The sequence below is a fragment of the Rhinichthys klamathensis genome, unplaced genomic scaffold, assembly GCF_029890125.1.
Source record: "Rhinichthys klamathensis goyatoka isolate OS25496 unplaced genomic scaffold, OSU_Roscu_1.1 h1tg000170l_1, whole genome shotgun sequence".
NCBI lineage: Eukaryota > Metazoa > Chordata > Actinopteri > Cypriniformes > Leuciscidae > Rhinichthys > Rhinichthys klamathensis.
In genome coordinates this window covers 2,170,719-2,194,115 of record NW_026606701.1, presented here as the reverse complement: position 1 = coordinate 2,194,115, position 23,397 = coordinate 2,170,719, and the positions used below count along the sequence as shown (strand labels likewise).

The following is a 23,397-nucleotide window of genomic DNA, read 5'->3' as shown; positions in this document are numbered from 1 at the left end:
TAATATCTCGTGTGAAGTATATTATTTTAATGACCATTCTCAACAACGGTGTACAATTGTATAAACAGACACCGAGGACAATTTCAATCTCTGTAATTATTTAAGATTGTGACCTGCATTTAGATGCATTGCTTACGCATTCATTAAATCAAAAGGGTGTATATGTAGAAGCTGCAATATTTAGTCAGAATGGTCTGTTTTTATTGTGTGAACGGCCTCTGCCACACCCTCCTGTTTCACGTGCAGCTGTGAGAGAAGCAGCGCCTCCGCGGCGCGCGCACTGAATGCGTACGGAACTGTCTCGAGGAGGAGGGCGAGCACTCGCAGCATCAGCAACACACACATTCACATACACACATACACAAAGAGGTCATCTCGCGTGCTGCGACTTGAATGGAAGATAACCGAGTGCCGCGAGACACAATAAAGGAAGCATAGGGACTGATCGCTGTGCCGTGTCACACGCGGGAGAGGTAGGAGATTATCAAACATTTGTTAAACTGCATAGCTTTGTCGGTGATACTGACCTTGTCATTTAGCCCATCTTCCAAAATCCACCATTCTTTACAGATGTGTGCGCAGCTGGGGAGGCATGGACATGTCTCGAGCTGCATTTCGCGTTGAAATGCATGATAAAGAAATCTGTCATTTTGTAGAAAACACCGTCGATACGTTTGCATCATCACATCCATCTGGCCCCTTCATAGGTTGCCTTTTATTAGCTTATTTATGAATGACAGTCCTTTTGATTAAGTGGTGCTTATGAAATGTTCGCCAAACATTGAATATTTGAATTATGAGTCGTCAGTCATTCATAATATGCTTACTGGTGCAGGCAATTGATGGTTCCCTGAGCTGTAGTGTCGTTTTTTCTCACGATGCATATACCTGCCACAATGCATGCTTTTGTGGCAAAAAATGCCATCGATAGCTTTGCCCGTTCCTAAAAAACATGGATGGTTACTCATTTAGATAAGCCAAATATACATCACTGATACGTTTTATTGCCATTCATTAATGCAAGAAAGGCGTCTATGCCCATAATACCTTTTTTTAATAGACAGTGTCTGGCCTAATTTTTCTTCTTTTATCATGACGTAACGATGATGTAATGCTGAACTCTAAATTGAATTTCAGTTTTGTTTCTTTGTTTGTATTTGCTACCAGGTCCACAAAACACCCCGTGTTGTTGTGTTAATGCATGAGTTGTTTATAGCGTATATCTAGCACTGATCTTATTGTTAAAGGCTCAGTGATGTGAGGGTGATAAAATCAATAACATACACATAAACATTTCACATACTAAATAAGGTTGTGATTTCTTCCCACTGTACACTTCTTATAACTCATAAATGGATGGATGGATTTTTAGTGTACAGACACAGATGATGAGGTTTAGCAATCTTAACTGTAATCTTTAACTGTTTTCTTGTACGGAAATGAAATTAAATCACAGTAATTTCTCTCTGAATTGCTTGGATCACATGCTTCTAATAATGGCTGATATGCCCATAAGTATTTTTTATACTAGTTCGTCTCAGAAATGATTAAACATAAAACTAAAATAAATAGTTTTAAATGCTATAGCAAGTGAATTTAGACATTGCTAAATTATAATGAATTAATGAAAAAATGATTCAATTTGGAATTTGCTACAGATTCCATTTTCACAGTGTTATTATTCAATTATTTATTTTTAACAATAAGTGAGTGTTAGATTATGGTAATTGTAAAAGATAGAGGAAATGAGCATGAAAAATTAAATTAATTGGGTTGTTAATTGGTAATATCAAACGAATATCAAAACGAATATTGTGCATTCTTATCTGGCTAAAAAACAAAAGTTGACACGGGGTCAAATACATTACTTTTTAGCTCCCAATTATTTTATTTTGCCTGAAATAATTGAGTATTATAAATCATAATTTAATAAAAATCATGAATCCTCACTGAAAATGTTTACATTGTGACAAAATATTATATTATAAAGTTACATAAAAAAAAAAAGATAAAACAAGGAGAAAGAAATGTTCTTTAAATACACAAAATACACAACTAGACACACAAGCTATACCTTACTCCTTTGTCAGTTGTACATTCTTAGGCCTGCCATTTGAAGGCAAAACTATTTCCATTTATAAGACAGGAAACGGCCTCAAAAGTTCCCACTGCTGACCTCGGTTCAGGGGCATGTTCCCCTTAAACATCTTGGAGATTTGTGCGTTCAAGTAGAGGAAACCAGAGAAACTGCTCCCGAGGCTTCCTCCCACTATAAATAATTAATGAAAAGGCCAATTAATATTAATCCATAAAAAGTACTGCATCAATACAAGTTGACCAGTGAAGAGGAAAGGCCATGTGTGTTTGACCGGAGTGTCTGTGCTTTTGTTTGTGTGACAGGCGATCCCACAGCATAATCTGAATAAGGTTACACATCTTTAGTCGGCAGTGGGTATGCCTTATACATGACTTTATAGGATGTTATGTTATTTTCCATAACAATATGACCTAATTAAACCCACTTTAGTAGGCTCACAAATTCGACGTGAGAGACATTGGCCCCAAAACATTATGTGGTATAACATTGCCCTCTAGTGTAGTACAACACAGATAGACAATATTAATATAGAGCTAACCATTGATCCCAAGAGGAATTCATATTGCCCTATTACACTACCAAACAGTGTCTAAATAGGCACTTATAGAGTAACGTGACCCTCTCAGATATAATGGAACACAATCTGCACTTTAGTATCATTAGAACATGATCTTGAGCAGAGATACACTTAAAACATCACATGAAGTAAGTGTTCATATGTTTTTCATAGCCATATTACAGTAGCAATATAATTGAATGCATGTATGGAAACAGGCAAATGTTGCCTAGACACTAGAACACACTATTGCTGACATGTAGGTCAGTCAATTAGTCGGGGCAAGTGGCGATTCACATGCATTTGAGGTTGAACGCTTCAGAGTTCAGTTGGTTTTCTGTCCTAATTAGTGTAAACACGATGATTATGTGTCCATTTCATGCATATTTAACTTGCTTATACTTTTATATTGAAGTTTTTCCACCAAACCCTCAGATCCTATGTGAATAATTTCATAATTAATAATGAATTCTCATTTAATAATTCATATGAAGGGTTGTTGCTTTGACTAAGACTTGTGTGGTGAGGTGGAGCAGGAAGCGTGAACACAAAACTATTGATAGAAATCTCAAGTAGCCGAACACAATCAGTACAGACCACAGTTAACAATGACACTGCACAAGTTCCTGTACAAAAAGGGATATTTTAAGATCTAGACGCAAGAATGGAGGGGTTAGAAAGACAGAATGACAAAACAAAGGACAGATTTATCCAATTCTTATGAGTGCAATGTTCTAACATGCAGATGCCTTTATTTACAACTGTTTGTTCTTAGAATAAAAGAGTGTCTGTATGTGTGTGTGTGTTTGATAGAGAGACTGCGACAGGAGGACACAGCACAGTTAGGAAATGTGTGTCTGTCTGGGAACGCTCTGTAATTACATTATGGTTCAGCCCAGTTCCTCCTCTCATTTTAATCAGCAACTATATGCTGTAAGTAATATATAAGTTTTAGCTTGAGTTCTCAATCTGCTATAACTGTGCACTATTATACAATAGCTGCTGCTCCACAGCAATAATTTCCACAATAATAAAGCATCTCTAATTTCACCCAAACCGCAAGTCATGTTATACAGAAAATACCTTATCGGAACACAGGTCAGGCCTTGAGTACACAAAACTTTGACCTACAATGACAACGCTGAAGCAAGACTTTGATTTTGCTGGTCCAGACTAGTTAGTGCTGGTCCTAGGCTCTTTATCAGCACAACGAGTAATAGTCTTTCTGCTGAAGCTGTTGGCCATGGAAATGTTGCTTGTTAGAAAGCCTGGTGGGAACACATCACACCAGCATCTAAAATTTGTTTGTCAAAGATTGGTCAGTATATTGCCATCAACAATTCCCTACAGTTATTATTCATTACTATACTTATGAAATACGTTGAATGGATGGATGGATGGATAGATGGATAGATAGATAGATAGATAGATAGATAGATAGATAGATAGATAGATACATAGAGACATAGATACATAGATACATACATAGATACATAGATACATACATAGATATAGACAGATACATAGACAAATACAGATAGATTTTTGTAGATAGAAATTTAGATAGAAATGTGTTCTCTGTGGATTTATATTCTGTAGTTAAAGGTCACTGGGGGCCATGTGCTTTATTAGAGTGGGCTGCTTGTCTTGGCCTGTTCTTCTACAGATCTTGAAAGGTAATGTTTTCAGATTGAATCTGATTCCTTGATGATTCCCTTCTGTCTGTTTTGTGGGAGTTTTTATTAAACGCCAATATTCACTGCCAGCGTGAGTCATTATACATTCTCTGAAGTTTAACACATGCAAGAAAGACTCAGCCTTCCAGTGCAGAAGATTTTGAATCTCATGTTAACAATTACTATAAGCACCAGCATTATAATGCATTTATTTTTAGAGCAGAAACCAAACAATTGAAAATAGCTTTGTTGAAGCTGCAGTGGATAATTCCCGCACCACTGATAATGCAATAGGTTTCTCAAACATGCCGACTACACATTTTGACCTGCCCCCATCTCTCATTGTCCAAATAAGTAGTCCTGCTCCAAACTCGCACCAATTGGTTGAGCGAGCCACACTCTGACATCATGGACTAATTGTCTAGTTTGCAAGTGGTTTACCAACAGATGTCTCTGCACATTAAACAGAGACAAGAGACATTATTTTAACATCAAGAAAACTGCACAGATCAGCTTATAGGGGCTGAATACTTTTGGAAAGCATTGCATGTTCATAGTCTATTAAATATAGACTAAATATAGTCCATCATGTTAAAACTCAGTGAACATGCCCTTCTGTAGTGCTGAGGACAGCAGAAATGACAGGTTTAATTGTTTATGCTAACTGCTAAGTGTTCTTGTCCTTTGAGTCGGCATATTACACTATGAGATCTCTAATTGCTTTACAGTACCCAAGGAACAATTTTGATCAGTGTATTTTGAATGTGTGCAACATGATGGACAGACAAGGTCTGAAATTAAGGTGAAAAAATGCCCCAAATATTGAAAATGCGGGGGCAACAATTTCCTCCACAGTGCATACCTATACTTTAGTAGCCTCTACTATGCTGATATTTGGACATGTGTGTGCAATATTGTTTTTAAACAGCAGTTCAATAAACAAGAATTCAATATTGAGTAGCTTCCATTTTGCACAATATGCCCATTACTGGTCTGTTTTGCCTGTTTTGAAGTTGCAAACACAGCAAAACAACTGGTGTTTTGTTGCTGAATGAATCAATATTTTTGAACGAATCAGTAGAGTGAATGAATCAATGACTCTCTCATAACAACAGACACTTGGGGTGCTTCTGAAATCCCATACTGTAAGTACTACACTGGAATTTTAATTTACTTCGAGACTGTTCAAATTTTTTGTTCTATATAGTATGAATATGGGTGGTATGAATGTACAACATCCACCATGTTGTCTGTCACGTGACCTACCAGCGTCATTTGCTTCACTGCTGTTCATAAATCCTCTCTAGTGGCCTCATGGGATAGTAAATCCATCAAATGCACACTTCAGTATCTCAGTGGAAGTAACAGGTCATCCTGGTACTTTTCGCCTACTGTTTTTCGAATACTATGTATTTGGACACACTACTCTTTTGGCGTACTGTTTTTTGCTTTCTATATAGTAGGGAAGTATTCACATGTTTGAACAAATTGGTTGAATGAATGATTCCATGACTCATTCGTAAAGACATTCACTTATTTTGTTCCTGAATGAATCAGCGTTTTTGAACGAATCGTTTGAATGAATGATTCATAAAGACAGTCACTTGCCGACACCTACTTGCGTAACAATAAAATATAATGCACTGTTGACCCCTTACCCCTCCCTTAACCGAACCATACCACTAAACCTAACTGTCACATACCCATGTCCCACCTCAAAAGCAGCAAACAATAAAACAAGAACTCAGTAACTCAACGCATTGTATTTAACAATGAATTTTTTGACACAAATACATAGAAGTTAAAGACACCTAATATAAAGTGGGGCCATGTACTGTAATAATGTGCATTACAGCAACTTTTGTATTTGATGTTGATATGACTTCATAACAGCCTGAATGTTCTGATTGAGAATATTAATCAAGTAATAGATTCAACTGAAATGTATCACATGGCATGTTTTTATATGGTTTGAATATAAGTATGCCCACATAAAAGCAGGCTACTTGAAATTGCCCCTTAATAATACAGTTGATTTCTGACACTGGAGACAGGTAGCAGTTTGTGCCGTTATTGATCCGGCACACGTCTTTGTTCAGTTAATGGAGGCCCTTGTTCTTTGAAATAGTTTTAACACAATACACACACGCATCCTCACATATGCTAACAAACAAGCTTACAGTCACAGTCTTTGTGTGTGTTGGGCAGTTTAAAATCATCAATGCATGTCTGTTCTTCCTGCCCCTGGTAAGCTGGCCAATGAACAAAGTGGCATTCTGTGAGTAGCAACAGAGACAGCAGTATGAACCAGCACACTACCTCACCATCATCACCCACTTTTCTCTTCTCTCGGACACATTCTAGGATTGTTTTCAGTCACATGTGTGAATGTATCTTGGGCACAGGCGACTAAGATCTCACATAGGAAATCATGCAAACGTCCCACTAAGAACACAAAAACATACATTGTGAGAACTTTATGGGAGTGTGAATATGCACACCATCTTTTTTCACACTGTATTCAATAACGGAGATGTTTGTGAATTCATAATTTGTTAACCATCAAAACGGCGTATGAAGGAACAGATATATTTGTCCTCATGTGCGCACAACAACACACAGCTATAAGCATTCTTGAGTTCTCTTTGCACCTGTGCAATGTGACACCTGACTCTAGGTAATAGCGCAGCTCCACAGTAACAGCAGGCAGGTGGAACAGCCACACATGCATAAACGCATACATACTAGACTCTTACCCAGATAAATCGACAACCAGGTAAGCCTTTATTCTTGTGTACTCCTTCGACCATATATGCGATCAAGCGTTTTTCTGTGTAATGCATGTGGCAAGATATTGTTAAACACAATAGGCCTCTGTTCATGAAACTGCCATTATCTCTCGCCAGCCCCATATCCTCAAAGACCCATTGTGCCTTTCTTATCGTATGCATTGTAATGAAAATAGATGTATAAATATATAGTCAATGATAACAGTGCGTTGTTTATTTTCAAAGAATATGTCAAATATAATTTATGTGTATTAGAGTATGTTTTTTGTTCCTAATTTATTTTTGTTATAATCTTTATTATAAGTTTTATTTGAATACTTGTTAATGGCAGAAATGTCCCATAGTTTGCGTGTGTGGGTACACATCTGTGAACTGTATCACATGATGAACTCCTGGCCTGCATTTTCCTTCTTTTACAGTTATTATATTAAATTATACCATTTAAAGACACAATATGTAAGATTTTTGGATTAAAACATCCAAAAACCACTAGCAATGTTATTGTTCCCAACAAGAAATCAGACATTTTAACCAGTGTAACATCCCGTGTCATTATGTCGCCTGTCAATGATTTCATATCAGTGTTACCCTCTATTTCAGTTTTACTTCCTTAGAAACCATTGAAACACCATTGAAGATGCTTTAATAGTATCCCCCGGTTTCGCAGATGAGGCTTAAGCCTAGTCCCAGACTAAAGTGCATGTTTGATCTGTTTTAAATGAAAGCAACTTGCACTGACATATCTTAAAATATGTCAGTGCCATTGTTATGTCTGAAGATGTAAACCAGTAATGTTGTTTTTCTCGTGCATGTTAATTAAAGCTACTTAAATTGCACTAAGGCCTAATCCTGTGAAACCAGGCCTATGTGTTTTATTAGACAGGTGAGCAACTGTTTGGATACCTTTATGGACAGAAAACTTAATTATTATATAGCTCAACACGGTTAGTCTTATTGTTTGAATGTCTTGTTTTCTTGATTTACAGTGATATGTTCGTACCCAAAACGTATATCAGACAACACTATTTTGTCAATTGGCTAACAGTTATAATGATTTATAAATCATAAGAGAATAAAAAAAATGAATTTCATGCCATTTAGCAACACAACTCATCCAGCTTTTATTAATATGATATACTACTAATATCGATAGTTCACAGCATGTGCAACAAGTGTCTCATTCCAGCCACCGAGCGAATGCACGGAGTAACGTTATAACATAACTTTCAACACACTCAAATCAAATTTGTTTTTAGTATGATTGTTTTGACCAAGTAAAACAGCACTGCGTTACCCCACAATTTTAATTTGTCAAATAAAGAGACATGAGTAATTCAGCATTTGCGGCTGTTTCATTAGAATAAAATAAAATAATGTGAATTAAAGTGATCAAGCGTAACTGTAAGAAAGTTCAAGTTCAGGGAAGGAAGCGAACGTTAAACGTAAACTTTAATCGTAAAATAAACATAAACAACAAAAAGAGTGCCCGTGTCCAATTGCGGCATATAAGCATAATAAAAACAGCAATGTTAAATGTCCTAGGCTCTCGGCCCTGCCCTGCTTCAAACCACAGTTATGTTAATAAAACTTTAATACATATAAGCTAATCCATGAACATGATTTTTGCCTGAGTCCCGTCAGATTGCTTTCCATCGGCTGTGGATGGGAAGATGACAACTCCCATAATTCCACACTTATTCAGGGCGTCATCAAGCTTAAAAAAAGACAAGGGCTGACTACAGAGCTTGCTCATGCTGACTGCAGACTAAATACTGAGTGAAAATACAGCTACAGGGAGTTGCGTAAAATGCCTGTTTGGAGAATCTGGAATCTAAGTGGAGTAGTGTTGAACATATTTAAAAACATTTTAAATCCAAATTCATCATTATTTGCCATTTATATTGTATACTTATATGTTATATTATATAGGGAGACCAGGACTTGTAGTTACATGAGGAAGTTGTCACAAGGGCCATATATCCAAGTAACTACGTATGAGGTTTTGAGTCAAAGATTCATTTGTACGAAAGCTTGTTTGTTTGCAGTTGTTTGTCTGTTGGTTTCAAACTCTGAAATTAGATCAATTTGTATGAATTCTGTCCACCAAACAAAAATGTCAGTATTATCATATTTTTGTAAAAAGTGCACAAAAATAAAACTACACTATCATACATTCAGAGAAAAGTCAACTATAGATTTTAACCAAGTTGATCTGTGTTCTGACATTTTCATACAGTTTTAAGAAATTATATGTTGGGGCAAGTTGTTACATGTTTTATATATTGTAATGTTATAATTTCATATATTTACAGTTTTTATTGTTTAAAATGTTGGTTCCAACGTGGCAGCTTAACCCATAAACTGTGGCATTATCTTTTAGGCAATAGTGTACAAGGTGGGTATGCAGAAACTGACTTCCAAAAATCCACCAACACACAAAGTAAAAGTTGTGACAACTAGCCCCAGGCCCCTCAATTTATTCTACTGCAAGTTACACTGCCACAGATTTCATAAGAGTTATGTTTGAATCAGAATTGCCTGGTTTAATAATGCTGAAGTCAAGCTTTGAAAGGCAACCCTGACATCCATTGAGGTCTTGGGCTATTGATGACAGATTTGTGTTCATTTGATCTCCATAACCATCATTCATCCAGAACCAACACAATTAGAAATATTAGCCTTCATACTTCAATAAACACTCTTAAGATAAGGCATGCTATTACTAGAGATCTATAAGTTGTGATTCAATGGTTTTGTTATATTTTTTTCCTAAAGCACCAAGGAGCAGCAACCGAGCTTTGTAAATCAAGGTGCAGAAGGTTGAATCCATGTTCCCTAAGGTTTTCCTTCAGTGGTATGCAGCTCTTTCCAGCTGTGCGGCTGAATTAGGTAAAAGTGTGCTTTTGTGCTCAGTAAGCACAGGCAACTAGACCAGCTTTGCTATACGCTGCGCAGTCAGCCATCCCATTTTGCTTCAGTGATTTCTAGCTGTACATTCAAGCCGCCCCATTGTACGAGTGAAGCTAGCTTGCTATCATAATAATATATGGGCCTTTGTGCAAGGCAAGATCATTTCACCTCTGATACATAATGCATTAAGTGTGATTTGCTTAATGTGCAGGCATTACTGACAGCTCCGAGCCCTGTCGCATATTTTGGCTAAAATAATGGTGACGTAGGTCATCTTTACAAAAATACGGCGGCACTGACCTGCATCTTCCCCTAGTATCTGATGAGCCTTTAGTTCTGTGTAGATAAAATACAACATCAGAACCGCCTTAAATGTTGCTGTTGTCATAGCAATAAGCACACATGTTGTTTTCTATTAGCTGTGCATGAGAATCAACACAGAAGGCAACATTATGCTAAAAAAATGGCCGTGAGCAATTTTGTAAGATTGTGATTCCAGTGTAAATGCATTTATGTTGCCTCTAGGCCACATTACAAACATTTGTAGTTTGTATGCTGCTTCAAATGAAGCTTCTATGCCTCCTTTGAGTGGAAAGATTACTTAATCAATGGTAATTCTTCTAAGATAGCATCTGGAAAGTTTGGCATTCTGTAAAGCTTTCTTTAACAAAGCTATAGCAAAAATAATTCATTACAATCATTCAAAAGTTTGGGGTCGGTAAGATTTTTTTCATGTTTTTGTCTCTTATGAGTATTTTTTTAAATAACTGTTTTCTATTTTAATATGTTTTAAAATGTAAGTTTTTCCTGTGATATCAAAGCTGAATTTTCAGCCTCATTATTCCATATCATTCTAATATGCTGATTTGGTGCTCAAGAAAAAAATCTTATTACGGTATTATCAATGTGGAAAACAGTTGAGCATGGTTTTTAGAAACCATTACATAAACCATCTCATGTAACATAAATATCTATCACTTTTGATCAGTTTAATGTCTTCAATGTCAATCTTACTGATCCCAAACTTTGGATCAGTAGTGTACGTGGCCTGAGTTACAAACTTTAGCCACTGCAGCAGATCACTAGCGCATTTTCATCTTCCATGTATTTATTTTAAATATTTCAATCTCTTTATGATGGGCATTATGGGATATCGTATGACGGCTAATAATGAGTCATGTAGCTTTTAGGTTCAGGAGTCACAGGGGCACCATTCCAGGAATCCACTTATAGCCCATTTTATAGCCCACTGGTTTGGTCAAATAGAGGCAGGCCTGTGCTAGAAATGTTTATAATGATGGTTAGAGCTGTTCTTGGTGAGTGAGGTCAGTCTGTACCATTAAACTTCAGCAAGTGGGTTAAATTAGCACTGTAGCAGCTAGAGCTAACTTAGCCGCTAACCCACTGTAGCTCTGCTGCAGCCTTTTCTGTTTGTCTGGGGTGTTTTCAGTGTCCTGCTGCAGTGCATGTGGCTGCGATTTGTGCATTTGCCATCGTCATTTTGTCTGGAGCTTCTTTAATGCGCACAACACAAGCAAGATCATTCGTTAACATGGGCCAGAACATGACGAATACGCATGCGGTTTGGACCACGTTTACACTTGTACCGCAGGTGCATGTGCACAAACACAAACACATCTGGACTAGCATCACAAACAGACAAAGACACATTGATCCATTCAAGCAGCAGCTGAGTCTGTTTAGACAGTGAAACTTTTAGGATGACCCTGGGAGCCGTTAGAGGACACTGTCTACTCATACAAAGAGAAACGACTTAAGGATGACGTAAGACTGTAATCATTTACAGTTTGCTGTGTTTAACAGTTAGTGCAATGCTGTGCTGGCAAAAGGTTTTAATCTGCCAAAAGGCATGCAGGTTTTGAGGCAATGAGTTTTGATTAACTAACAACAATAGTGACATTTTAAATCTTGGCATTTTCTGTCCTGGCATTCTGAATGAGCGTATGTAGAATCCCAGAAGCAATTTGGAAAAACACCATTTGCTTTATTTTAGGACTGACTGATATAAATTACATTAGGCGCACATTGTGCATGAGAATTTGAGTTGATTCTGTGGTAAAAAATTACATTTTTGCTTTTTCTATATGCTGTATCTTGCTCCATTGTACAGTACGCCCTATGGGGGTTCCATTAACATAAGATAGAAAAAGTGCTTTCTAAATAGCCATTCATTTAGATTTTGCACAGATTGCTGACCAGGCATAAATATGATGTGATAATGCACTCTCTGGAGGTGCACTACACTACACACTACAAATAACTGTGATGTTCTCCACAGACACGATACTCTGCAATTACACACTAATACTAACACTCCCTAGCATGTGTGTACACACACTTCACTAAACAATTGTGCCTATTTTATGCAATTTCATCACAAAAACGTATTCACTATCCATCCACAATCCAGTGTTATTAGTACTGTATTACAGTATTTTTTTCTTTTTTTCTTCTTTTCTTTAAAAAAAAAATAATTTTTAGTTTTAGTCATTTTAGTATTTTAACTTAAACATATTTATTTCAGTTAGTTGCCAAGGCAAGTTTTTAAAGTTTTTTAATCTAATATTTAAACATTTTTTTTACAATGTTGTAAATCATCAGTGATTTTTTTTCTAGATAAATAAGAATTCTATACAAATTTTAATTATTGTGTACATATATACTCCTTACATTCCATTTTTTTTGTAAGGAATGACATACAGTCAGCTGATCATCATCACAAAAAAATAAATCCCAACAGGGTTGTTTTGCAATAATGACCAGATGATTGTACATTAGCCCATTGTACATTATTACACAGATACTTAAATAAAAAAATGACAAGAAATAATGAATATTTATATATTATATTGATTTATATTGCAATAGTTACTTGTAGTCGTCAGAGAAAGCACAGTTATATATGAGCTGTCAGTTATACAGCAAACAACAAAATGAGATGTTTGTGTACATTTTCTTTTATCATGGCAGCAGTACATTATTAAATTATGACTGAAGAGCATTATAACTGGGCATATATCCAGACTTATGCGTACCCGAGTACAGTCCCATTAATGTATAAGGGTTTGATCTGCAAGATGGGAATTGTATTCCTCAATTCTTATCCAATTCCCAACACAGAGAAATAGATGGTCCTGTTATTTGCAAAAAAGTGATGGCAAGAAATAAACCTAGGACCAAAGGAAGACTGTCTATGAGCTATGAGATTATGATGATATTAAAAACAGATGAAGCATTGAATAAATATGGTTTTATGAAAGAGTTTAGGAGTTTAGGAGCCCATAAGAAAAGAAAGGGAAAGTGATCTCCTATTATTGTCATCTCCTCTTTCAATTTTCTTTTTAGACTTGCACACATGAACACATCAATTAGAGAAAAATACCTCTGTGTTCACGTTTATCCCCCCCTCTACCCTTGATGCAGACAAAGCCCGTCATAACCATGGCGACGGACAGTAAGGAGGCTAAGCTTGATGAGCGGGTAGAGGTAACAGTATCTGAAGGCCCAGGTAAACAAAAACAGAGTGAGGATCTTTGCGAGTGGCCTGCTCTTAAAGTGGCAGTGCAGCACACTAAATGCACTAAAGATTACCAGCACTGTCTCTTTAAGAACTGTTTGGTGTTTCATGAGTGACAAAAAACATCAAGAGTTGTGTGCTGTCTGCGTGCCTCAAAAATGACAATTATGTCAATATTTACGCACCCTCATGTCTTTAAAAACCAATATGAAGGTTTTATTTGAAAGATTTTCTTTAATGTTCTCTTCCATGCAATTGCAATGATTGGGAAGACTGAAGCTTTTATTGCTAATTCTCTCATCCATGCAGCTGGATGCCTAAATTTCACCTTAAATTTTGATCTGTTAGCTGTTAATAGTGACTGTTAGTCACATTAACCACTTTTATGGTGCTTTTGTGTCCTGTATAACGTTTGAAATCTCCACTCCTCATTCATTGTAATTGCATGGAGTAGAGTGACCATCACATTCTCCAAAGTTTCTCCTTTTTGGAACGACATGAGCATGAGTAAATGATTTTCATTTCTGTGTGAATTATAAGTCATTTAAATATGACATAATCGCGTGTTATTGTTGCTTTACACACCTTTCCGTGTGAACCTTCTGCCCTCAAACTTTATAACCATGTTTAACTATTAATATCCCACGTGTGACTTGTTTCATTCTTTCTCAGCATGGTTGACGTGTGGCATGTTTTAGTTTGAGCTCGATTCTAAATGTTTTTACGAATGTGTGCCATAGGAAAACAAATATACTGCTGAGAAAAGATGTATGATAAATGTATCAATTAATAATGCCAAGATTTGGAGTGTGAGAGGAACAGTCAGGTTCAGTTGTAGCACATGCAGTGGGACAGAAAAGAAAATGGGTTATTGGCTTTGCTGCACTAGTGAGAAATATTGTACAACAAGTGTATGAGGAGCAGGGTTGAGCATTCCTATGTTGTTAAGTGTGTTTAAGCTTTTGTAAAGAAGTGAGAGGAACAGTCAGGTCTGAGTGAATTTATTTAGCAGTACTGACACTCATAGGAGCAGGAAGGCCGTATTTGAGTGTATAGTGGTTGTAGTATGGAGGAGTACAAGGGAGACACATCGAGGGCTGTTTCTCTGGCTGAGTGGTGTCCACTCACATCATATGCCTCAGTGATTGAGGATGCCTGCAGCACTGCATTGTGGGCCAGAGAAATGGAGTAGTTGCAGCTGGGAACAGACTGTGACTTGGACGAGGCTTTGAGGGGGAAATGATGAGACAAAATAAGAGAAATCATAAAATCCACCTGTCATATGCGCTCGTAAAGCAGTAAACTCAGGAACGATAATAACTTAAGGAACAACAGAAGTGGCCACTGACGGCAGGTACCAAACGTCTTATACTTTCTTTGTTATTGTGCCATTGTGTTTTGAGCAGCAACACACTTACTGTGTAACTCCACACTACTTTCCAATTTTAGCCTGTAACAGATCCACACTGATCTACTCTGTGGTGTAGAGTGGCCCTGTCACTCCAGCCATTTCACTTGGAGCTCCTACAACACAGAGATACAGTCGCACACTGATGAGCCTTAGAAATGCACACAAACACGTACTCAGAAACAGAAACGACGGCCTGGATATGTTTTGCTCTTGCTTGGTAGAGTGCTTATGGCTTTTATACCTTCAGAAAGACCCAAGAAGTGACCTACAGGCTGTAAGACAAAAATCACACATACAAGTACATATACATAACAGGAAGGAACTGAACAATTAAGGTAGCGGACTATCAAAAAGGGAAACTTGTACACTACAATTTAAAATTTGTAGTGAGATTTTTTTGAAAGAAATTAATACTTTTATTCAGAAGGGATTCATTAAATCAGCATATTCGAATGATTACATTTTAAAATGTATTCAAATAAAATTGAAATAATATTTCTCAATATTACTGTTTTTGCTGTATTTTTGATCAAATAAATCCTGCCTTGGTGAGCATAAGAGACTTCTATCATGAAAACAAATCGTCATGAAAAAATCTTTCAGAGCCCAAACTATTAAACAGAAATAATATTTTATTTTATATGTAATTTTATTCATAAACAGTGCTTTTTGAGCTAGTCTTATCTCCGTAGCGTTTATGATTCCTAATAACTTTCTAGTCTCAGGAAATGGTGCGTCTGTAGAGCTCTCCATACAAACCAAAGGTCCTTTGTCTTATCATTGGTTTAATGTCATTACATGGGAACTGTGTGATTCAGTCAGTCAGATACACTTTCCACCTGCAGATTTCCACTTTATTTGGTAGGTTGTGAATTATTCTGTAAATTATTCTCTAAAGATTGTTTTTGTACATGTTAGGAATTAGTTGTTCATACTTTCGTGCTTGATTGTTGGTAATGAAGCTCAGATTTAATTCTCAATTGGTATGTTGTCAACATAAGTAACGGATGGAAAACAAAGTAGTTTATTTAGCATTAAATATAAGCTACAAATCCAGTTGAGTTTCAATTATTTGTATAGCACTTTTTATCCATCCAAGCAGCTTTAAAAAGAATAGTGCCTTACAAAACCACCAGTGAGCAAGCTGTGATGTTTAGATAGATTGGGAGGAACATCCACCTGTAATACCACTCCTGAATTTATTAAAAATCTGCACAATACGTGATGCTCAGTGTTCTGGTAGTCTAAAGGATTATTTGAGTCATCTATTGAAGTAAAAAGTTTTGCAGTTGCTACATCCGTATGTCTCATACATGATTGCTAGTCACATGTGGATTGCGGGGCTCATCCTGACGCAAAAACATTTTCAAGAGTAATGTCTACATACAGAACGTAGCTTGAACAACATGATGAAATTTACACTTGATCAACTCGCATTTTGTATGCATTTGATTGGCTGGATTGGTATCAATCTTAAATGCATCTTGGAGGGATTTTTCCTTCAGTAAATACTCCCAAAGAGTTTTAAGTAAAGCCCGTCATGACTCCTCTCTCTTCTCAAACTGATGTTTAAATGGAACATCTGGTCACCATAATCATACAAGGCTTTCACATGATATAACCTGATTCTATAGCGTCTGATCTGTTCTGGTCCTCCATTTCATTAACATTAATTAAAAATGCTCACATAATGTACATCTACTGTACCTAGTGTAAAAAATACTGTATGCTTATTTTTAAATATGGACAGCACTAGCACTAGCCTTTTACTATTTGTTGACTATTTATCACCATTCTTTGCCCCCACTTTTTACCAGAGCGGCGACGGCACGGCAAATTCCAGCCATTCAGGCGTCTATTTGGTAAGAAGAAAAGAAGGGAAGCAGAACGTGGGTTTGAGGGATCTGAACTTAAACCTAGCCATTCCACTGATAATGTCTGCAATGGGGTGGCCACAGTTAATGAAGAGAACAATCAGTATCTAAGGTAATTCTCTTATGTATTTAGAACCACTATAGCTGGGTCTGGAATTCATAATCAATGCATAATAATTATGCATTGATTATGAATTCCAGACCCAGCTAAAGTACTTTATTTTAGATGCTGTCAAAGTTGTTTATTTGTTGAATTGTGTATTGAAAACATTCACAGATGTGCTATATTTAAAAAGTGTTTATATCTGCATTCACAGGGAGTTAAACACCCTAGGGTCCCGAGCTTTTTCACATGAGAGTGTATTTATCCCTGAGGAGTCAGAGAAGACACATCCAGGACAGACAATGTCCCAGGAAAACGTTTCAGACAAAGTCAAGAACATTCAGGTGAAACTCTACACAAATAGCATCATTAAAAATGTCCATATGCACACAGTCAAGCCATGCACCAGACTTTTCTAACACTAATTTTGATATTAGCATTACACCAGATTGAATTTTTTTATTTTAGATATTTTTGTTACCATCAAGGTCAAGAAATACTGGTAACTTTAGGTCTAAATGTTTAGGGCTAAACAACATTTGTCCATTCTTTTACTCTCTATGCTTTTGTTGGCAGAAGCAAATTGGACATAATATCAAATTTGGTCAGAGACCCGCATCACTTAGAAAGAGTGAGGGAGATGAAGGTAGCTCAGATGAGGAAGAGGTACCACAAAGTCCGTTGAGGGTTCTTGCTCAGGTGGAGAATGAACCACAGGAGACTGAAGCCAAGGAAATAGTAAGTTAATCTCCAAATTATTTTCCACTACTTACATATAGTAACATAGTATTGCTATGTCAGTCACACTTTATATACTAGAAAGCACGGTTAAAGATCACTGCTCTGTTTTAGCAAGTAATGTTCTAAGAAAGCTTCCGTCACTTGCCAAATGAACATTTATGCACTTGGAAGGCACAATTATTGAAATCAATTAAAAATGCATTCATGGTATACACTTTATCAGTAACTTGCTGTTGCTAATGCCATGCTCTAGTTGCAAAGTTGCAAAAAATTGTAATATCATGAGACTATCAATACATTAGCCACGTTTCCACCGCCGGGCTGAACGTTCTAAGAATGGTAAGGAACAGTTCCAGTTATATTTCCACTTGAACTTGGTTCGCCATGGCACTATTACAATCCGTTCTCGGCCTGGAATTTTCAGCACGGATGGCTAACCATGCTGGTATAATGTGGGTAATTGGTCTCTTGTCTGTTATCTGGCTACCAGTTTCACTGCAGCTGTGCAAGTGTGCTATTTGAGAGAAGTAAACAGAAGTTAATGATCAAATTGAAAGAATCCTCCATAACGTGGTCGTTATTTACATCTCATACAATTTAAGCAACGAGAACAGTTTGGTTGGACAGTGGAAAAGTGGCTATTGATTCCATAGACATATAACATGCTTCAGAACCCTGCTCTCCCATAGTCACAAACTCAAGGTTGTTTGTGTTTTTGCTTTACAATTAGGCTGTCAGCCATGACAAGGTCCAGCACAGAACTCCAGTCAAATCCCCACGCTCTAAGCGCCCACCTCCCCCTGGCACAATTGAGTCCATCAATCTAGATGCTGTCCCTCAGTCTGTCCCACGCTTGGACAATACTGCTGCCAAACACAAACTCTCTGTCAAACCGAAGAACCAGAGGGTATCTCGCAAACACAGAAGGTTTACACAGGTAAAGGGAAAGGTGTTCTTCAAAATGTGAACAGCGTCTATTAGGATATCTTTAATGTAAAAGGGATAGTAAAAGTGATAGTTTACCCAAAATGAAAAGCACAATTTACCCATCATTTACTCACCCTCATGTTGTTACAAACATATGACTTTCTTTCTTCTGTGAAACACAAATGGCATTTTGAAGAATATTTTAACTGTATTTGTGCATACAAGTCAATGGGGTCCAAGACAACTTTGATTGTATGAACAAAACAAACAAATAAAACAGACATTTTCCAAAATATTTTACTTTGTGGTCTGCAGAAGAAAGTAAGTCATACAGGTTTGGAATGAGATGAGGATGAGTAAATCATGACTAAATTTTAATTTCTGGGTGAACCATTGCTTATGAGAAAATAACTCCAAAACATTAAGTTCTGCAACTTTAAATATATTTCAGGAGTTTCAAGAGGAGGATCTTTCTGAAATGCAAGAGGAATGTGAAACACAAAAAGACGAAGAAGTGTTTGATTTGTCAAGAGAGGAGTATAACATTATCCATAGCAGCAAAGGAGATTATGAACCTACTGAGAAATCGGTGAGGCGACAGTTTCATGAGGAGGAGTTAGAACGCCTTGAGCTTCAGAGGAGGGAACAAGAGGAAGAAAGAAAGATGGAGGAACAACAAAGGAGAATCGAGGAGCAGAGGCTAGAACAAGAAAAGTGGCGTAGACAGGAAGAGGAAAGACTGCAAAGGGAGGAAGAGGAGAGGAAGCAGCGAGAAGAAGATGAGAGGAAAAAAAGGGAAGAGGAAAAAAGGAGGAGAGAAGAGGAAGAGCAAAGATTAAGATGTGAAGAAGAGCGAAAGAGGCAAGAGGAAGAGAAAAGAATGCAGAAAGAGCAAGAGGAAAGAAGAGCAGAAGAGAGAAGGCAGCAGGAACTTGAGGTGGAGCGTCTCCGTATAGAAGAGGAAAGAAAAAGTGAGCAGGAGGAGAGAAGAAGAAAAGAGGAGGAGGCAGAACAACGTAGGATTGAAGAGTTAGAGGAGAAACGGCAGAGAGAGGAAGAGGAACGTGTCCATGAGGAGGCTGAGAGGAAAAGACTACAGGAAGAGGAGGAAAAAAAGAGTCAACAGCAAGAAGAGACAGCTGGAGCTCCTGACCCAGAATGGAAAAGAAAAGCAGAGGAACTGAGATGGAGAGAGATGGAGGAGAGACAGAGACCCTTCACTTTTAAGGTCTCCTCGGGCGAGAAGCAGATACTCTTCCAGAAGGTTAACCTCACTCCTGTTACTCCAACAACTGGCCAACAGGGCGAAACAATAGCTGAAACCAGGGAGGGAGCAAAAGCTTCTTCACCAGGATGCACAGATTCACCAACTCGGTCTTCATCTCTTTACGTCCCACATACTGCAATTCTTGTGACAGGAGCCCAACTTTGTGGAACTGCAGTCAATCTCGATCAAATCAAGGACACAGCCTGCAAGTCACTTCTTGGCCTTTCGGAGGGCAAAAAAGCCATGGGCACTCCTCCAACCAAGATCAAGACATCTCCAGACGATAAATCTGGGAAAACCAAATCCTTTTATGAGTCTTCCTTATCTGCAGACCAATCCAACGCTGCTGTCCTGGCAGAATGGGCAAGTATCCGATCCAAAATTTTTAAAGGTGCTGAAGAGGGAAAATATCCCGAATACCCAGATCAGAGTCGCAGGCCGATAAGTGAGGATCTAAATACAGTGCCATTTTCTCACACCAACCTCAGGAAAACCATGTCAGCGAGTGCTAAGTTTTCCATCACACCAGCCAGGAAGAAATTTCCTGATTCCAACAGGAACTCAGAATTTTTTGGTCAGGAAGAAGATGTGAGAGTAGAATCGGCATCTATGGAAACTCCCTTTGTCCAAAAAGTAGAATTGCTGTCTTTAGGTACCAAGATCCAGAGCAGGGGAAGCAAGGTTGTTCGCATCGCAGATAGTGCTGAAGAATGCATGTTTGCCAAAGACCTCCCCTCCTTTCTCGTTCCCAGTCCGCCACATGGATCTCCCAAGTCACAGAGATCCGAGACTGGGTCCCCAAGTCAGGCAGAATCAGAAGATTCGGACACAAAGGATGAAGGCGATCAGAAGGATCATGGTGGTGATGAGCAGCCCTCACCATTTGGAATTAAGTTGAGAAGAACCAACTACTCTCTTCGCTTTCACAATGAACAATCAGCAGAGAAGAGAAAGAAAAGGTACAGTGCAGGAGACAGTTTTGAAGGTGTCCCAGTGCCCCTCACCTCCATTGACCAAGACCCTGATACTTCTACAGTCTTGGAAAAGTCTAGCCCTGTTTCTCCACAACAAGAGATTATTGAATTTCGTACCTCTGTAGCATCCAATAAAGAATTTCGAAGCAAGTTTAGCAAAAGTACTCTCCCTTTGGTACGTACTGAAGGCGATAACTTTGCCCCCAAACTTCCACTTTACCAAAAACCAGCTACTTCCCCTAAGCCATCTGAAGGTGCCACTCCTCCACCCTCTCCTCTCCCAAAACCTGGCAGAAGGACTTCAGGAGACATGATTTCACAAAGGACAGGGGAAACAGAACAGATATCTACTGAGAAGAGCAGTGATCATAAAGTTGCAGTATCTGTATCCCAGAAAAATGGACAAGGAGAGGAGTTTAAAGAAAAGAAGTCATTTTTTCCATCCATCAGCATCCCATGGAGAGAAAAAACAGATCGCAGGACAGAACTCATTAAAAAAGGTTGGAAATCCTTGTAGAGCTAAAACTGTATGATCTTCACCTCATTACAATGCTTGCAAAGCAGCACTGTATTGATATTTCTTAAACTTCTATATTAAACTTTTTACAATGAATTCAATCTGAATCGCTTGCACTCTCCATTCTAACATTTGGAGTCATAATATCTGCATACTAAATTGTGATGTATTTTCTTTTTTTTTGCATCTATTTAATCATATAGCCATATTTAGCAATATTCTTGTCATACCTTACGAGTATTGGTATTTCCTTCAGAAAATTAAGATATTTACTCTCCTGGGAAAGAGTACAACAGATGAGTAGAAGACTCTAAAGAGGGTTCTAGTCTCGCTTGTCAATTTGACGCGTAAATTTATTCTCCTTCACAGAAAAACCCTCTCTGCAGGCCAGGCACTCTCTGGACAGCTCACGGACACAGGAGAAAGAGGCAGGACCACTTTGGATCACTCTGGCACTGCAAAAACAGAAAGGCTTCAGAGAACAGCAACAAAACCGCGAGGATAGGAGAAGCCAGAGAGAGGCTAAGCTGGCTGAGAAACAAGCTAGGGACAGAGAAAGCGTATGTATACATCATAAATATAGCCATAGAGTCTATTATCATAACTAGCTACTCCGCTGGTACTATATGTAAAGTTGTACTAACAGTGTCTTAACCAGATGCAATGTAATAATGCAACAATCAATAAAACCTCTTACACATATCTTACCAGCCACGACAAATTACATTTTGTTGATCACTTGGTTTCTATTTTTGTGATATTGTGCTGGGTAGCACTGTCCTTTTGGAAATTGCGTTGGTCCAAAATCCTGCTGCATATAACTACAATATAACAATATCACAGTACAATCTTCTGATTGGCTGAGAGTTTTGCTTGTTGTAAACTTGTCGCCCAAACCACTTGCACCTGGTTTGGGCATGGTATAATGTTATACTAAATAAACTTCTCTGTATTAATAGCAATCGGTGTTATTTGTCTCTGAAAGGCTGAAATGGTCAGTCCCACAGAGGATAAAGGTAATGGAAGTTCCAGCCCACCCAAACCTCAAACAGCAGATGAGAATAAAAGACCAGACACACTCCTGGCCCGTTTTGAACGACGCGACAACTTGAAGAAAGCCAATACCTTGCCCAGCTCAGTCACAGGTAAAAAAAAAAAAAAAAACATTTGAAAATTGATTATATTTCCTGTCAGAAGCTTTATACTGGGGTTATTTTTGGTAACTTTGGGTCTTATGCTCAGTTGTAATGAAGGTTTTTGATTATTTATTTATTACATATACATACCCCTAGCTGAATTGGAACTGACAAAAAAAGTACGAATGGGAGTGGGATTTAAACATGGTTCAATGTTTTTAAAACTGAGACATCTAACCACAAAAATGCAGAACAGAGCAATCTCTAAAATTGTTCATCCATTTGTAAACAATGAAAGCAAAAAATGTGGAAATCACAGCTGAACCATATTTTTTTTCATTCTTTTTAAAAGTTGAAATAACAGACTCTACACCATCTCCGCCAGCAACAAAGGATGTGACAAAGCGCTTACCTCCTGGTGACACTACCCAGGTTTCTACCGAGCCAGCCTGGCTTGCCCTAGCCAAGCGTAAGGCCAAAGCCTGGAGCGACTGCCCACAGATCATCAAGTGATACATTACTACTGACCCAGTGAAAAAGCAAATAAGTCTTTTCTCCTTCATCCACATCAGTCAACCATCACTGCACTCCAGCTCACATCTGGCTCTGAATAAAAAGTCCATAATAAGCAATCAGACATTTACGAATAATTGTTTTTTAAGTTTAAAAAAATTTTTTTCCACAAAGACAAAATATTGTACTAGTATTCAGACTGGCTACAGATCAGTTGATGACAGTTTTCAACATAGGATTATTGCAATAACATGCATCAATGGTATGTTTATTTAATTTTGTGTTGCAGCCAATCAAACAAGCCCTAGAATCTTCATCAAGAAGTTGCAGCCCTTTATATCTTTGTAGTCGCCAGTGGTCCTGTTAA

The 23,397-nt window shown here is 37.8% G+C and overlaps 1 protein-coding gene across 3 annotated transcripts; it reads left to right on the top strand.

The window, feature by feature from the left end:
• The first annotated feature begins 294 nt into the window (after positions 1-294).
• On the top strand, positions 295-23,235 carry cracd (capping protein inhibiting regulator of actin dynamics). 3 transcript variants are annotated; one of them, XM_056259893.1, is made up of 10 exons: positions 295-473; positions 9,895-10,008; positions 16,796-16,964; positions 17,170-17,299; positions 17,532-17,693; positions 18,427-18,633; positions 19,075-21,364; positions 21,751-21,941; positions 22,341-22,526; positions 22,870-22,993. In XM_056259893.1, the coding sequence occupies exons 2-9, from the start codon at positions 9,948-9,950 to the stop codon at positions 22,491-22,493; spliced, it is 3,363 nt and encodes a 1,120-aa protein (XP_056115868.1). In that variant the 5' UTR covers positions 295-473; positions 9,895-9,947; the 3' UTR covers positions 22,494-22,526; positions 22,870-22,993. The 3 variants fall into 3 exon arrangements, with proteins under 3 accessions (XP_056115868.1, XP_056115867.1, XP_056115869.1); XM_056259892.1 differs by having other exon boundaries at positions 296-473; positions 22,367-22,526; positions 22,870-23,235; XM_056259894.1 differs by lacking the exon at positions 9,895-10,008 and having other exon boundaries at positions 296-473; positions 22,367-22,526; positions 22,870-23,235.
• The last annotated feature ends 162 nt before the right edge of the window (positions 23,236-23,397 follow it).

What these genes read in the sequence shown, in the direction of transcription:
- cracd (XM_056259892.1), top strand. Translation starts at nt 9,948, where the DNA reads ATGTTCCCTAAGGTTTTCCTTCAGTGGTATGCAGCTCTTTCCAGCTGT. An exon ending in AAGCTAGGGACAGAGAAAGC is followed by an intron (nt 21,942 to 22,366) that starts GTATGTATACAT and finishes TGTCTCTGAAAG; the next exon opens with GCTGAAATGGTCAGTCCCAC. An exon ending in CTTGCCCAGCTCAGTCACAG is followed by an intron (nt 22,527 to 22,869) that starts GTAAAAAAAAAA and finishes TCTTTTTAAAAG; the next exon opens with TTGAAATAACAGACTCTACA.